The 14,250-nt window shown below is 37.9% G+C and overlaps 2 protein-coding genes across 5 annotated transcripts; one reads left to right on the top strand and one right to left on the bottom strand.

The window, feature by feature from the left end:
• The first annotated feature begins 1,067 nt into the window (after positions 1 to 1,067).
• Positions 1,068 to 5,894, top strand: LOC149022224 (uncharacterized). Of its 2 annotated transcripts, none has more exons than XM_089150398.1 (2): positions 1,068 to 1,560; positions 4,519 to 5,894. In XM_089150398.1, the coding sequence occupies exon 1, from the start codon at positions 1,116 to 1,118 to the stop codon at positions 1,557 to 1,559; it is 444 nt and encodes a 147-aa protein (XP_089006524.1). In that variant the 5' UTR covers positions 1,068 to 1,115; the 3' UTR covers position 1,560; positions 4,519 to 5,894. The 2 variants fall into 2 exon arrangements, with proteins under 2 accessions (XP_089006524.1, XP_089006523.1); XM_089150397.1 differs by having other exon boundaries at positions 4,501 to 5,894.
• Positions 5,895 to 6,160: 266 nt separating this feature from the next.
• Positions 6,161 to 13,761, bottom strand: LOC149022223 (thioredoxin-like fold domain-containing protein MRL7 homolog, chloroplastic). 3 transcript variants are annotated; one of them, XR_016172422.1, is made up of 6 exons: positions 12,893 to 13,761; positions 9,573 to 9,657; positions 9,334 to 9,445; positions 9,121 to 9,236; positions 8,387 to 8,440; positions 6,161 to 6,893 (listed from the first exon to the last, which is right to left on the bottom strand). XR_016172422.1 is itself a non-coding variant. In XM_089150396.1 (5 exons), the coding sequence occupies exons 1-4, from the start codon at positions 13,729 to 13,731 to the stop codon at positions 9,133 to 9,135; spliced, it is 1,140 nt and encodes a 379-aa protein (XP_089006522.1). In that variant the 5' UTR covers positions 13,732 to 13,760; the 3' UTR covers positions 6,161 to 6,893; positions 9,121 to 9,132. The 3 variants fall into 3 exon arrangements, 1 of the variants encoding a protein (XP_089006522.1); XR_016172423.1 differs by lacking the exon at positions 6,161 to 6,893 and adding an exon at positions 7,573 to 8,267; XM_089150396.1 differs by lacking the exon at positions 8,387 to 8,440 and having other exon boundaries at positions 12,893 to 13,760.
• Positions 13,762 to 14,250: the final 489 nt, after the last annotated feature.

Below are 14,250 nucleotides of genomic sequence, written 5' to 3'. Positions count from 1 at the left end.
TGGCCGATCTGGTGTAATCGCTGCAACAAGAAAGCTTTTCTGTGGTGGCTTTAAAACAGGTTTAACTTCATGCTTCTCAGAAAAGAGTGATAAAGTTCTTAGAAAACAGAGATACTTAGATGTGAGAGAACAACGACAGATATCCAAAGATTTGAGAAGACGAAGATACTTAGATCTGGAAGAATAGTGACTAAGATCTAAGATATGAAAAAAGAGATACTTAGATCTAGAAGAACGGAGGAAGATGACGGATTTGTTTGTTGAGAAGCTCTCGATTTCTTCTTCAAATTCACATAACCGAGTGAAATCTAGCTTGCAGTACACGGAACTTAGTCGGGAAAAACGCGTAAAGTATTCGGATGCTTTTCCAAGACAAATCTTAGAAGAAAAACTTGATCGCTGAGCCAAAGATCTCCGAACAAAAAGATTGCCGAAGAATAAACGGTCAATCATCATGCTCTTCCGGTAGCCGAGCCATAGCTTATTGCTTAGGTTCCCACAGATGGCGCCAAATGTTGGTGCAGATTTTGCCGGATCTCTGGACCGAGGATCTAGCACCAAACCAAGCAAATCTGAACCGATCTGGATCTTCACTGGACTGAATCAAGCTCTCACTTCCTGCGAAACAATGAACTGATCAGAAATGGAGCCGATCGTCTTGATCGGCGTCGCATCTTCAACGATTTAGTCAGTAGTTGACCAGAGGTCGGGTTTTTAGAGCTCTCAGAGAGCTTTAATGGAAAATAAGTGAGAAGATTGTGAATATTCGAATGACCTACCTCTCATGAGCATCTTGGCCCTATTTATAGACTTTAATATGTTGTCTCTTATTCATGGAAAAGGTTGGCTGGAATAGGCGAAGGTGTGCAAGTGACAATGATGGTGGAATGACAAGAAGATGGAGCGAGGAGCACAGAGCGATTGGGTCGGAAACAGACAGGATGTGATTTGTAAATTTCAAAACTTTTAAGCCTTTAAATATAAAAATAAAATTTTATATTTACATATATATACCCTCGATCTTTAGTTTACAACCGTCTGATTTATCCGTATGCTCCCAGGTGCTGCCGCAAATAAAAATCATATCCATCGAGCTAACGAAATCCAAAACACAAATGGCGGTGCCGATTGCTGCTGCTCTGAGCTTCACCACCACCTCCAGGCCCTGTCCTTCATTTGCTGGGATTCATGGCGCCAATGTCGTCGCCCAGCGAAGCTCGATTGGTACATTGAAAGCGATGAGAGTAGAGAAACCACTGGAACAGCTCTACAACGTGAGAGTGGAGAGAGAAGTATCGAAGGAGCGGCTGGAAGAGCTTGGTGTTAATAGATGGTCGGTTTGGAAGACGGGGAAGTGCAATTTTCCATGGGACTGGCACGTTGACCAACTTGTTTACATTGAAGAAGGAGAGGTCAGAGTAGTTCCTGATGGCAGCGAACGCTTCATGAGCTTCGTGGCTGGAGACCTTGTTCGCTATCCGAAATGGTTCGAAGCCGATCTCTTCTTCAACGGTCCCTACCGAGAACGTTACCGATTTAGGGCTTACGGCGATGACTAAGGCTAGATTCTGTTTCCACTATACATATTTATTTACCTTTGCTACAATTTGAGTCATGTATGGATTAGCCTGTTAGGTAGGTAGTCCTTAAATACTCTGTTCCTAACATATCTCTGAGATAGTCCTCAAATAGTGCCCTGTTCCTGATATTTCTGATTGCAAACCATGTTTTCCATCTGGCTTTTGTGTATTAGCTATGGGTTCCTCTGGATACTGAGGGATGTTTTGTTTATGCTTATCAAATTGAAGATTTGCCCAAAAGGGGAAAAAGAAGGGTTTGAAGATTTTAGAATTAACTGGATTGATTTCTGATGATGCTAATTTCTCACTGAGGTTAGAACTACTCTCGAGTTTCTCAATTTTTTTATTTTAAAACCGAGAGCACTTGATGCTGAATATATATTACAGTCTGAATAGTGGTTTAGCCAGTGAGATATATGCATGTGAACCTCAGTTTGATTCTGGGTTTTTGTCTATTTTATCGGAAAAGCTGCATAGAGTTTCTATGGATACCCTTCCAAATTCCTTATGAGTGTCCTTTCCTGTGGGTTTCTTCCTCTTATGTATTCTATTCTTGCAATGTAGCTTCTTTTCTTTCTGCCATTTTCAAAATTAGCTTGAATGGTCTGTGTTGCTGGGCTTGGATGCAGCCAGTCATATAAACATTGCAGCACAGTTTAGCACTTAAATGTCCAAGATTAAACAAAGGAGGGAACCCCTCCCCCCCTCCTTCCAATCGCACAACAAGAAAAAATGGGAGTCAGTAGCAGAAACAAGAGAGAAACAAGCTCTAAATGCATCCTTACAGATTGGATATAAACATGACTTCCCTTTAATGTTTTCCTAATCCATTTCCACTCAACCTCAAGTTCTCCAGTCCTTTGATTGGAAGGGAAACTGGAAGAATAAGCATTGGCTATGCATTCCAAAAGAAGCAACAGGAGTATTTGGAGGCACTTTGATTATTTGGTCCACTATAATATAATTTTCTAATGTGGATCTATTACTCTTTAAAATTTATGTTCCAATCCAGTTTCTGTAATTAGGATGATAATTGCCCTTCTAGAATGAATTTGTTTACATGTATTCTTATTTACTTTTGAAAATCAAATGCATCCAAATCCAGATTTTATTTTGTGTTTTAGTTACTTCATTTGAGTTTCACCAGGAAAAGAAAAAGAAAAAGAAAATTTTAGTCATCTGAGAAAATACACTGTGATTTTGATGTAGGAATATTAAATTAATTTTTTCTTTGGCGGAAAACCCCATCTGTCACTGGTATAGAGGCAAACAAATATCAAATTTCCTTTTCACTGATTTGAAAAGCATCTGGAGATTGAAAGCACCTCTTGCAGCACTTGAGTTTGCCTCCCTAATGATGTAAATTCCAAGCCAATTCTAAGGCAGATGAGCAATGATTTGTTTGCTATCAATTGATTGTAAGAGATTTTTTTTCCCTCCCCCAAACACCCCCCCAAAAAAAAAAAAAAGAGAGTAAAACCATAACTGATTACAACCCAAATCAACTCTCCTTCTTAGAAACTGTCATAGCTATAAGTAGTATGAGATGATTTGTTTGGGAAGGTATGCTTTTAACTTCAGAGCCTTGTATTTAGTATGTGCTGTTATTGAAATGTCCTTTCCTAATGGTCTAAGAGTTGCTCAGCAATTAAATCAGATGCAAGCTTCCTACTGATACTATGGTTTGGGGTTTATTTTTCAAATTTTTGACAGTGTTAGATCACAACATAGTGCCTCAAAAATCCACTTGAGAAACCATATGATATTATGTGTTCTGTAAGCAAAAAAGTACTAACAAACATACTTCAAAGCATTCCAGTACAGGATTATTGTGCTAAGAGCTAATAGGTTATGTGAAACTTGTGAAACTGATTATGGCAAAAGAGTAAATTGTTAGGGAACATCTTTATTTGGGTTTTGATGATCTTATGCTGCACCAATGATGTATTCAGTTCCTTGTGTGCACATGCCAGTGCTTTCAGCCTCAGGGCCATAAAACCCTGTATATTTGACAATAAATAGGGCCAGTTCCATCTGGGAGAAAGCTGTTTCATCCATTTGTCTGCTTTAGATGCTTTTGTGGTTTTGCTCAAGATTGGTTGTGGGTATTGAGATCCTTCCCAGTCTCCACTATTTTTATTTACTGGTGGTGCTTGGAGCTGTAGTTTCTCACTTATTGTGGGAGCACAGCTTTAGCAGATGGACCTCCAACTCTAGATCATTGGACTCAATAAAGCCATCTACTTTGATGGTTTTTCCTAATGACAGTAGTCACCCCCACCTCCGTATTCTGGATACCCCAAGGAACAGGCACAATGTTGTTACTAGGGGTTTAGGGTCCTCTTTGCAGCCTCCCCCCTCTAGCAGATCATAATGCTCCCCCCCCCCCCCCACACACACACCACAAAAAAAAAAAAAGCCAGGGCCAATGGCTTGTTCATCGGAAAAATCTGTCAGCATTCTACCAATAAATAGCACTCTTGTAGTCTTTTTTTTTTTGGTTTAGAACAGTGTTCATTATTTGAGTTGATGGTTGGGAATATCAATCTCTTTTTTCTGCTCATCTTACAACTTTGTCTGATCTCATCATATTCTACGGTGTAGCTCAACTATGATTGCCTTTAAAAAGGTAACAAAGTTTCCTGTTGTATTTCAAGAACATCAGGTTCTTCCTTTTTTCAAATAGATTGAAAATTTACTGAAAAGAAAAGGCCCAAATGTGCTTTATGGCCACGTGTGAGCCATATGAAGGAAACCCCAAGATACAAAGAAGCGATTAACCAATTGATATTGAAAATTGTGTTACATTTCATTGGGTCTCTTTTCTTTTCAAGTATATAACTAGTTAGTATGGTCTGTTAAATCATGTCTTTTATATAACTTTATTTTGTTTATATATTCACTGACAGTGCCATTTTAGGTCTTATGCCTAAATCAGGTTATGCAGGTCATTGTGCTCTGTTTCTCTAGGGAGAGAACCCTAATGAATCAAACTGATGGCTTGAATTTCCTTGGTGATGCCAGGAGTTGGTCCTTTGGTGTTCAGAGGAATGCTCAAATGGTAAGTAATGCATGAGGTACTGTGGAAAGAAGCACAGAGTAATTTTAAAATTATTGGATGTAGAAGAAGGTTGAGGTTGATAGGAGACAAAAGAAAAGTTTCAGGACTGTAGGTTACCTAAGACACTCTTCCCTTTCAATATATATACTCTTCCACCAATAAAAATACAATTTCCCACACTTCATAATGACAGGTTTAAGACTACTTACTACTGACCTTCCTATATATTTCCCCTCGCTCCCTTGGGATGTTTGCATGGATAAAGATTTGTATAGCGGACAGTTAATTTGTATCAGCAGAGCAAGGAAACAAACAACAATTGAGTAATAAATGGTGCAACAATAAGGGTTGAACCAATAGATCTGAAGTGGAGTTGAGGCAACTTAAGGTGAATCAAATTTGTTTGTAATGAAAGTCTGTAACTGTTATTATTTTCCATGCACAATGGAGAAAAATGGATCCATCTTAAATTCTCAACCTCTTAAAGGGTCTCTTTCCAAGTTTTGTACATCCCTATGACTTCCTCTACCCAATCAACTACATGGCCAGTCTCGTCTTCTCTTCATAACAAACTACTTCAGTTTCTATCCTATAAGAACCCGTGACACTTCAAACCCATCACCACAAGCTTCTTTGGTCTGAAGAAGTATCTTTCAGGCTGGAATGGCAGAAGATAACACAGTATGTATCAGGGTTTTCTCCTTTTTAGGGTTTGCTTGGTACAACTTACTTGTCCCAAAAAAAAAATTAATCAGGGTTCTCCCTCTCTTTCTTATGTTTTATTTGATTCTCTCGATAGGCAAGGCTTGAAGCAATTCTATAATGGTTGGGCTTTTGAAACAGCTTACATAACCTAATGTGAAACGATTGTTTATGTTTTGTGGCAAAATGTAGCATTTGACTATCAGAGGTTGGTTCAGTTGGCAATGACCACCATCTTTTAGTGAAGAGGTTAGAACAAGGTTTGATTCTCCATGGTGATTCATGTAACAGGCCTCACCACCTTTATATAAAATTGCCACCGAAATGTATTGGCCAGTACTGGTTCAAAATTTGATATGAGACGATGTCTCTTAATTCACCTAACTTACATGCTGCAGTTTGTTATCACAGGGTAAACCTTCTTCTAAGACTTCTCAAAAGATGAGTCAGAATTTTAGGTGAACTTTGAGATTTCAAAGATGTTCTTAAATGCTAAAAGCTAGAATCTATTGAGAATGATTCAACTTAAATTGCTGCTCTGGTTGTAATGAATCCTTCGTTAGGAATAATGTGAAAATATGACCCAGAAAAAGAAGAAAAGAATGTCGTTATAGGTGGACGGACAACACTTCTATTTGACAGGAAAATTGAGATTAGTGAAGTGTTATCTCATTATCAGTTAATTATTAGTTCATCAAACTTTTGTGTAAGTAGATAAATGAGTAGAAATGCTGAGAGTTCTGGTGTACAAAGATCAGTGTTAAGAGGAAAGCATTCAAAAGTCCTTCCAAATGTTTATTTTGTTTTAACAAACTAATTCTCCATTTAGAGAGATTTAGAAATCAAGAAGTATGGAAAATATGTTGTTTCAGGTCCAAACCCTTCATTTGAAGGGTGGCTGGAGACTAAAGATATTCTTATTGGGAAATATTTGGAACCATAGAGCATTGAATTCAGAGAAGTTGAATCCACTTCTGACAAAACCTAGCTGTAGGATCTCTAAGATCATATGCTCAAAGCTTTCCATCTCAATCTTTTTGTCTCCGTTGCTTGCAACTACATAAGAGCAACTAAGAAGCAAAATGCTTCTCACTATCACAATAGACAAAATTTAATACATCCCATTTAGCTTTCCATTCTTGGCCTCCATCATAGACAGATGGATCTTCTTTTTCTAATGTTACATGATAATGCAAGGTTTCTTTAAAACCTAACTTTCAATTAGATTATATTTAAATGTATAAAAACATTTATCGTTAATATATTAGACAAACATTACAATTTTAATCATTACTAGGATATAGCTCTCTTCTGTCCTGGCAAGCAAACAATCACATAGCAGTTTTCCTTGCAACCAGTCTTTAAACTCATCAACCAAGTTGAATCTACTGTGTAGGTTCCCTGATGTCGTTTTGTATTCCTTAATACTTCACCCAAACTGTTTGAAGTTCAACCTTGTTAAAGTTGTGTACAGCAGAACCACAAGTCTTATACCTGGCTCGAGTTAGAATGGCTATCGATCAACTACATCTTGAGAGACAGTGTGTCACCTGCACCAAACATTTAAACAATTAAGAATTTTCATTAAAAGAAAAGGTGGATTAGCATATTGTTGTATCGATGTATTCTTTTATAATACATCTAAACAAATAGGAAGGCTTCTGTAATCTGCTAAAGACTTGCAGCAGTCCATTAAAGGCTTATAACAAAATAGAACATCTGATGAGAGCAACATCGAATTGTACAGCTATAATTAATTTTAATGTGAAAATCAGTCATTTGCCACTACTTTATAGCACCCAGTACAACTATAAAGAGAAAGAAGGAAAAGTTGATAGAACTTCTATTTGAGGGTAACAAGATGGATAAAAAGCTAAAGATTAAATGCTATAGTGACAAAGGCAGCATTATAATCACTTGCAGTTGGATGAAGCTCAGAGAAAAGATTAAGTCTGATTTGGAGGAGCTGAAACAACAGAATTGAACTAGGACAGGATTGTTCAGTGACCTGAACTATTTGTTAAATAGAGTTTTTACACGTGGGTTCTCCTAGTAGAACATAAACTAATGTTGGGTTCCCTTCATCAATAAATTATGTCTGGGTTCCAAACAACTAACCCCTCTCTCACCATTAAGTGTTTTTCAAATTCCAAACTTGAAATGATCAAAATACCCCAGGTTATTTAATGACCAAAACAGCCCCCCCCCCCATCATATTTTCATTCTTATTTGAACGATCCTAATACCACGATCCTATACTTGTAGCCGGTGATGCTTCTTCCACCATCACTCGCTCACTGCTGCCATTTTTGGATCGGCTGCCTAGTCAGTGGTCGGATTTCTTGCAGGATAGGTTACCAGATCCATTCAGAATACTGGAATGATTACCCTTCAAACTGGAGAAGGATGACATGATCGTCTCTCCTGCTAGGGTTGACTAGAAAGAAACTCCCGAAACACATTTCATAATACTCGATATTCTTGTACGTAATTAAATAGTGTTTCTCACTGCTTCTGATTTCTTGGATATTGATTTAATCCAATATTCTGAAATTGGTCGTGGCGTGTGTTAATTAGGGCTGAAGAGAGATGAAACTCAAAATCGAAATGGACGAGAACAAAGTGCTTGAGTGAGTGGGAAGAGGAAGAAGGAAGAGGAAAAGAAAGGGGATCACTGGCACCACATGGAGAGGTTTTTTGGCAAGTTTGGAGGCAGTTCCATCTGTCTGAAGACATGGACTCGGATTCAGTTCAAGCTTAGCTGGAGAATAGCGTTCTCACCATCTCCACTGCAAAGCTGTCTCTGGAGAAGACTAAGGGTTCCACAGTCATCAGCATTGCAGACGGTGACGCTAAAAAGGCCAAAATCGGCAATGACCAAAAGCAAGAACTTTGATTTCGATTCACAGTGATCATGTGGTTACCTGCATTCTCCATTTATCAAGAGAGAGTTTCATGTTTAGTGTTATGAAGAGTGTAATACTGATATATACTCTACTGTTGTTTTGCGAAGATAAATTCAGCCATGAGAAAAACAACTGACCTTTCAGTTGTGTGAACGCCATTGGTTGCAACTGTTTCGCTTATTTCTTCCATGCTGTTCAATTGTATTAGAATGGTTTGTTGAGTATTAGGATCGTTCGCATAAGAATGAAAATATGATATGTAGGGGGCCTATTTTGGCCATTAGAAAACCTGAGGGGTATTTTGGTCCTTCCAAGTTTGAAATTTGAAAAAACTTAATGCTGAGAGACAGTGTTAGTTGCTGTGGGACTGCCGTAATTTGCTACACTAAGGGAACCCAACATCAGTTTATATTCTACTAAGAGGACCCACGCATAAAAAACTCTTAACATTAAGTCCATATATGAAACTAGTTTGGACATCACCAAGACTGAAGCATAAAGGAACACAATACCAAAAGTATGTAGGGATGTAACAGACTCAAAGGTGAGTCACAAGAGTGACTCAAGCAGATCTATATATTGAACCTATGTTCTGAAGGTGACTAAATCCAACAGCACAATGCTTCCGCTTGTTTTCCTGTGCCAGGAGGAAACGGGAGAACAAAAATAATGTGTCCAGAATTCTGCAATTGTAGTTCAGTATCAGGCTGTAGATGGGTCATCTTAATTATCATAGGCATATTAACATGAACCATTCAAAATATAGTAACTGTGTTATTGTTTTTATTACTATCTGTTATAAAGAATAAAAAAATATGTTGATTAGAATAGAGCAATAAATATTTTTTAAGCTTCATGTATAGTTGAGTACCTGGATTAATGACTAATAAGGTGGAGCTAAACATTCATCAAGTACCCATGAAGGCTTCTTTGCGTTGTAGTATAAATGTGCAATCAACTGAACCAACTCATCCTCTGTTCGACAATCTGCACATCACCAAATATTGGTTCATGGAACTTCAACCTACTAATTCATTAGCAAATATCAGATGAAGTCAAGCTTTTTAAAAATTTTGAGTGTTACCTTTCTCACGGTATAAGATTTTGTTTCCCCGTAGGAACAATATTTGTGGACATTCTCTCACTCTTAGGGCATAAGCTAAGTCTCTCTCAATGTTGATATCAATCTTAACTGCCTGTTGTGCAGAAACAGAAGATCAAGTTGCTTAATGGTTCACAAACTGGGGAGTCTCATAACCAAAAGCCCAAAAAGGGCAGACAAAATGAATTGGCATTCCATGGGCAGATGGAAGTTCAGAATACCCGAGGAGGTAATCGGTCTTTTGCATTCCAATAGACCTTGATTGCATTCCCTAGCTCCTTCAAGAACTTCCAGTTTTCTGCTGCCCTATAAAAGAACACATCAAGGTAACTTTAGTCATAAAATCAGCAACGTATGTAAGTACAGTGCAACTTAGAGTTTTCCTATACACCATGCTGGGATAGGATATAACACAATAAGTAAACTTCTATAACTTCTCAACAGAGGATAAGGAAGCAAATAAGTGTAATCATTGCAGGATAATACCCATTCCTACCATCCCATTGGTTATTGGATTCAAGGTGAAGAAAAAACAAAACAATGAGTTCTGGGAGTGATTATTGTTAGAGACAAGATGCAACGCAGTTGGGGGACTCCCCCTATCGTGGCTTTCTTATTGTTTTAGGTCACTAGTTATTAGTGTCCTACTCTAAGTTTCCTATTAGGCTTTAGGCTTAATTAGGTAGGAGCTATATTCGTCTTGTAATTCTCTTTGAACTAAATGTAAGTGTTAAAAGTATTGAACAAAATGACAGTACCGTTCACGTGAAGTACTTGTGAACACAGTAATTTTATAATTTATCCTATAAATCCTCTATATATTTTTAGGTGCTTTTAATATTGCTATTATTCAGTCTCCTTTTCATATAAAATTAGATTAGGATACTTCCATTTGATATTTGTACTCTCATTATATGTTGGAACCATCAGAGGGGGGGTGGAGGGAGGGATTTGCTTTCTAATGCATTTCTCCCCACCTCTTATTCTGGTCTTCTTCTTCTTCTCTTCTATTCAGTCTCCTTTTCATATATAATTACATTAGTATACATACTTTTTGATATATTGTACTCCCATTAAATGTTGGAACCGTCGGGGGGATGGGGATTTTACTCTCCCGATGCTTTCTAATGCATCTCTCTCCCACCACTTATTCTGGTTTTCTTCTTCTTCTCCTCCTCTTCTAACTAGATGCCATTGACCAAAATTATCATAGTTCAACTGACTTTTGACAAACCAACTTCGTAAAAAATATGCACGAATACCACTTGGTCTAGAACACAATACGACCATCAAAACTTGAGCAGCCAGATATTTGAGTTGTCTATTACTCTATTGGAAATGGAACACAAACTCCAAACTTCAGCACATCTAATGGAAAGTTAGCTAAAAAGCAGTCAAACGAGAAAGCCCACAATGCAATAAAAGGAACTCCAGCAACAAACTCAGGTACGTCAGAAACTGTAGTTGAAGGATTATTTCAGGAATTTTAATAGTGGTGTACGGGGATTTCTTGTTGTCCTGGTTCTATGGCACGAGATGGCTTGTAGTATGGGTCTTGCTTATCAGTAATCAAGTCTTGGGCTAATCTGAATCAAAATTAGTTGAAAAATTGGATAGTTTATAAAGCTTGACAGAAAAAAATAAGAACAGAGTAGTAGCTTTCTGAGAAACCCTACTATAACTAGGAAAACTAAGAAAAACATAATTGCAGAAATTAACAGAACAGATACAGAGGTACAGGAAGTTAAGAGTTTACAAGAGTTGTTTAATTGCAGATTAAAATCACAAGTCAAGCATAAAAAGCAGTAGCAGATTCTAAGAGCAAGAAGAGATCTGGAAGTGGTAGAAGGATTTGGAGACCTACAACCCTTTCTTGACCCACCTGAGCTTATCAGTCCATCCCAGATCCCATATATCCAACTTGGTCTCCTACCAATCTAGGACTATATCAATCTTTTCAAAACAAAGTAGGGAAAACTGAGATCTGCACAAAAGGAGGGAATAAAGAATAAAAAAAAGGAGACAAGAAATCAGAAAAGTGAGAAATGGAAAATCAAAGAGGAAAGTTAAAGAGGAACAGGAGTAGCCCAACAACTCAGAAAAAAACCCTCAGCTACATGGTTTCGACAACGTGGATCCTTGCCCTCAAATAGGCTCTATCAAAGGCCATACTTCACGCAAGACCCAGAATATGCATGTCATTCTTCACAACCACATTTATGGTCATTTTAGGCCAGCCCTGGTGCAGCCTTGTCATTGGCAGTCCATAGAAGTTAGCGACACTGACAAAATTAAGAAAAAGAACCACCCTTAACTGATTCCAATCCACACTGTTGTAAAGTTTTAGGACGAAGGAATGTTTACTGGGGGCTGAGGGCTTAGGATTATGCCTGACAAAGTAAATTAAATGACCGACTAAATGTTTGAATGACAGGGCGAGTCCTAATATTCATGGGGTTGTCGAGAAACTTTAGGAATGTAAATAAAAAATAAAAAATAAAAAATAAAAAGAAATTAGGGTTCAGATGAGGCTATAATTCAAATTGAATGGAAGGAGTCTTAGGGATAATATGCATGGAATGATAAAGGATTTACCTAGGTCTCTCACCCACAGCTATCTCAGTTTTGGTTCATGGATTACTCCATAAGCAATGGTAACATGGCTGGCGATTTTAATTTCTCTAGAAGTCTTCTTCTATTGCAATTAAATGGCCTATTTATTGCTTGGCTAAAGCTTTAAAGAAATAGAAACTTTTTAAAATTGAAAATATAGACTTAGAAAACCTTAGCAACCGAATGAAAGTAGCAAATCCTAAAATAAAAACTATGCTTAATAGATCAGCTAATATAAGAATTAGAAACTAGTATTTATCAAAACAAAAGCTAAACTAAGCTTCTCAATCTCCGAAGAATAAAATCTCAATATAATCTCATATTGGCCCTTCTAGAAGACCAACTAGCTGTTTAGATGGCTTAACCGGGGCTGGTCCATCTGGTCTTGGTTCCATGGTCTTCTTTTGGTCTTTGATTCTACATCAGAAACCAATTGAGTCTTTGCCTGCCTATTTAATCAGGTTTTATTGGTTTGGTTGAACATAATACGCCTAGGATATTTTTAAAGTTTCAAAGTTGTTTTAAGTTGGATATCAAGGGCTGTAGTCCTACTCACCGCCGCAGTTCTACTATGATTGTCATCATCTAAGGTAGAATACATAAGTTTATGAAATTACAAACAAGGATGAACTACAAAAAATTATTCATAAACCTCTTTTTAAGTCCTATAGGGTCTTCCATGGATGAGAACTTGCAGAATTCCCATTATACTCTTAACTTGAGCTATTTATCATTCTTGTGGCCCATAGTGACCCTTACCGATATTCAACTTAACTGGGTTAACCCTTTGCAAATCTCCCTTGTATAAGATATACCAAGTTTACTACACACAAAATCCAAGAAAAATGGAAGAACACGAGCTAGACAAAATAATGCTTTAAAAGTTGTGTTTTATATAACATTTGAAAAAATGGAAAACATATATTACCTGTTGTATCTTTCGAAAACCAGAACAACCAGAGGGCTAGGATGAAAAGCGAAGCTCTCCCATTCTAAGCAATTTATCTCTTTTACCCAGCTATCATCAGTCTCTCCTTCCCAATCAATCTCAACACCATCCTCTGTAACCACATTCCTAATCGAATGTTTCTCAAAGTACTCCGAAGCCCGAATCCCCCAGCCAACATCCGCATCCAATGGCCAATCTGGGTTTTCTTCCTCAACAACCCTCATCTTCCTCCTCATACTTTCACCATCATCCTCATCCTCATCCTCATCCCTATCATCCTCATCCTCATCCTCATCCTCACCCCTATCATCCTCATCATCTGCATCATCATCATCTTCTTTTACTTTATCCTTCAAAACTTTCTTATCCCCCAAAGCTTCCGAGTTTTGTTGCCTAATGGACACAAAAGTTCGTTCCAGTGAGTCACGAACGAAATCCTCAACTGCAGATGCTTCGCTCTTCCTTCCACGCCTTGGCTTCCGAGGCTTTGTTGCAGGGAAGATTTCGCTGGATTTCTCAACTGGGTCATCTGAAATTTCGCTTTTTTGACGGCGCCGTCTAGTCTTTGGCTTGGAATTCGAGTCTTGGTTTGCGTCTGAGGTTGCTGAGACACTGAATAGAGGAAAATGTTTCAAGCTAAGGTGGGCGCGTAGAGAAGAAGAGAAGATAGAGAACGAGGGTTTTTGGGAGAACGAGGGAAGAAGAACGGGTTTAGGGTTCAATATGGAGGAGGGACCGAAATTGAATGGGGCAGTTGATAAGAGCGGCATTTTCCCGCTTAGGAAGCGCACAGAATCAGCAAGCTCGACGCGAGCCATTTAACTAATTTTATTGGGTCATTTTCATATGGACTGCTATGTTTGATCCATCACTTTTAGTCTTAAAAATATGTATTTTGCATTTGTTTTATAAAAACTAAAGACAACCAAAATATTCTTATGCCCTGGATTCTTATTTGTAGCCATCAAAAAATGGGTGTCCTTTTATTCTTGGTTTCTCCTCTTGCACTCAAGGATTTCCAATATATTGACTTTACAAGAGGAAGTGTTTGGATCTATTAAGTCAAAACTGTCATAAATAATTTATCTTGGATGTCTCACTGAGATCTTTGATTCATAAGGGTGTCAATGAAACCCTGTTTCATACCAAAAAAAAAATGAAACCTTGTTGGTCCAATCTTAGTCCAAACCCCCTTGAGTACAGCCCGATCCTAACCCGATTTTTCCAAACCGAAGGACGGGCTTAGGTTACAAAATAATCAGCCCTAACAAGATTGGTTTGAATTCAGGTTTAGCCCTCAAGCTAGCAGCCCAACTTGACCCTATGTTAGTTTCAAT

This window comes from Hakea prostrata, chromosome 3 (genome assembly GCF_041222555.1).
Source record: "Hakea prostrata isolate BN-2017 chromosome 3, UWA_Hpros_2, whole genome shotgun sequence".
NCBI classification, from domain to species: domain Eukaryota; kingdom Viridiplantae; phylum Streptophyta; class Magnoliopsida; order Proteales; family Proteaceae; genus Hakea; species Hakea prostrata.
Note: the sequence above shows the minus strand (reverse complement) of the source record. Positions and strands in the feature narration are given on the sequence as shown.

Bases quoted from the DNA above. Each gene is read 5' to 3' on its own strand.
- LOC149022224 (XM_089150398.1), top strand. From the start codon at position 1,116: ATGGCGGTGCCGATTGCTGCTGCTCTGAGCTTCACCACCACCTCCAGG.
- LOC149022223 (XM_089150396.1), bottom strand. From the start codon at position 13,731: ATGGCTCGCGTCGAGCTTGCTGATTCTGTGCGCTTCCTAAGCGGGAAA. The intron at 9,446-9,572 runs GTATTCTGAACT...TCTGCACAACAG, and splicing joins AAGACCGATTACCTCCTCGG to GCAGTTAAGATTGATATCAA. The intron at 9,237-9,333 runs GTAACACTCAAA...GGTGATGTGCAG, and splicing joins AATCTTATACCGTGAGAAAG to ATTGTCGAACAGAGGATGAG.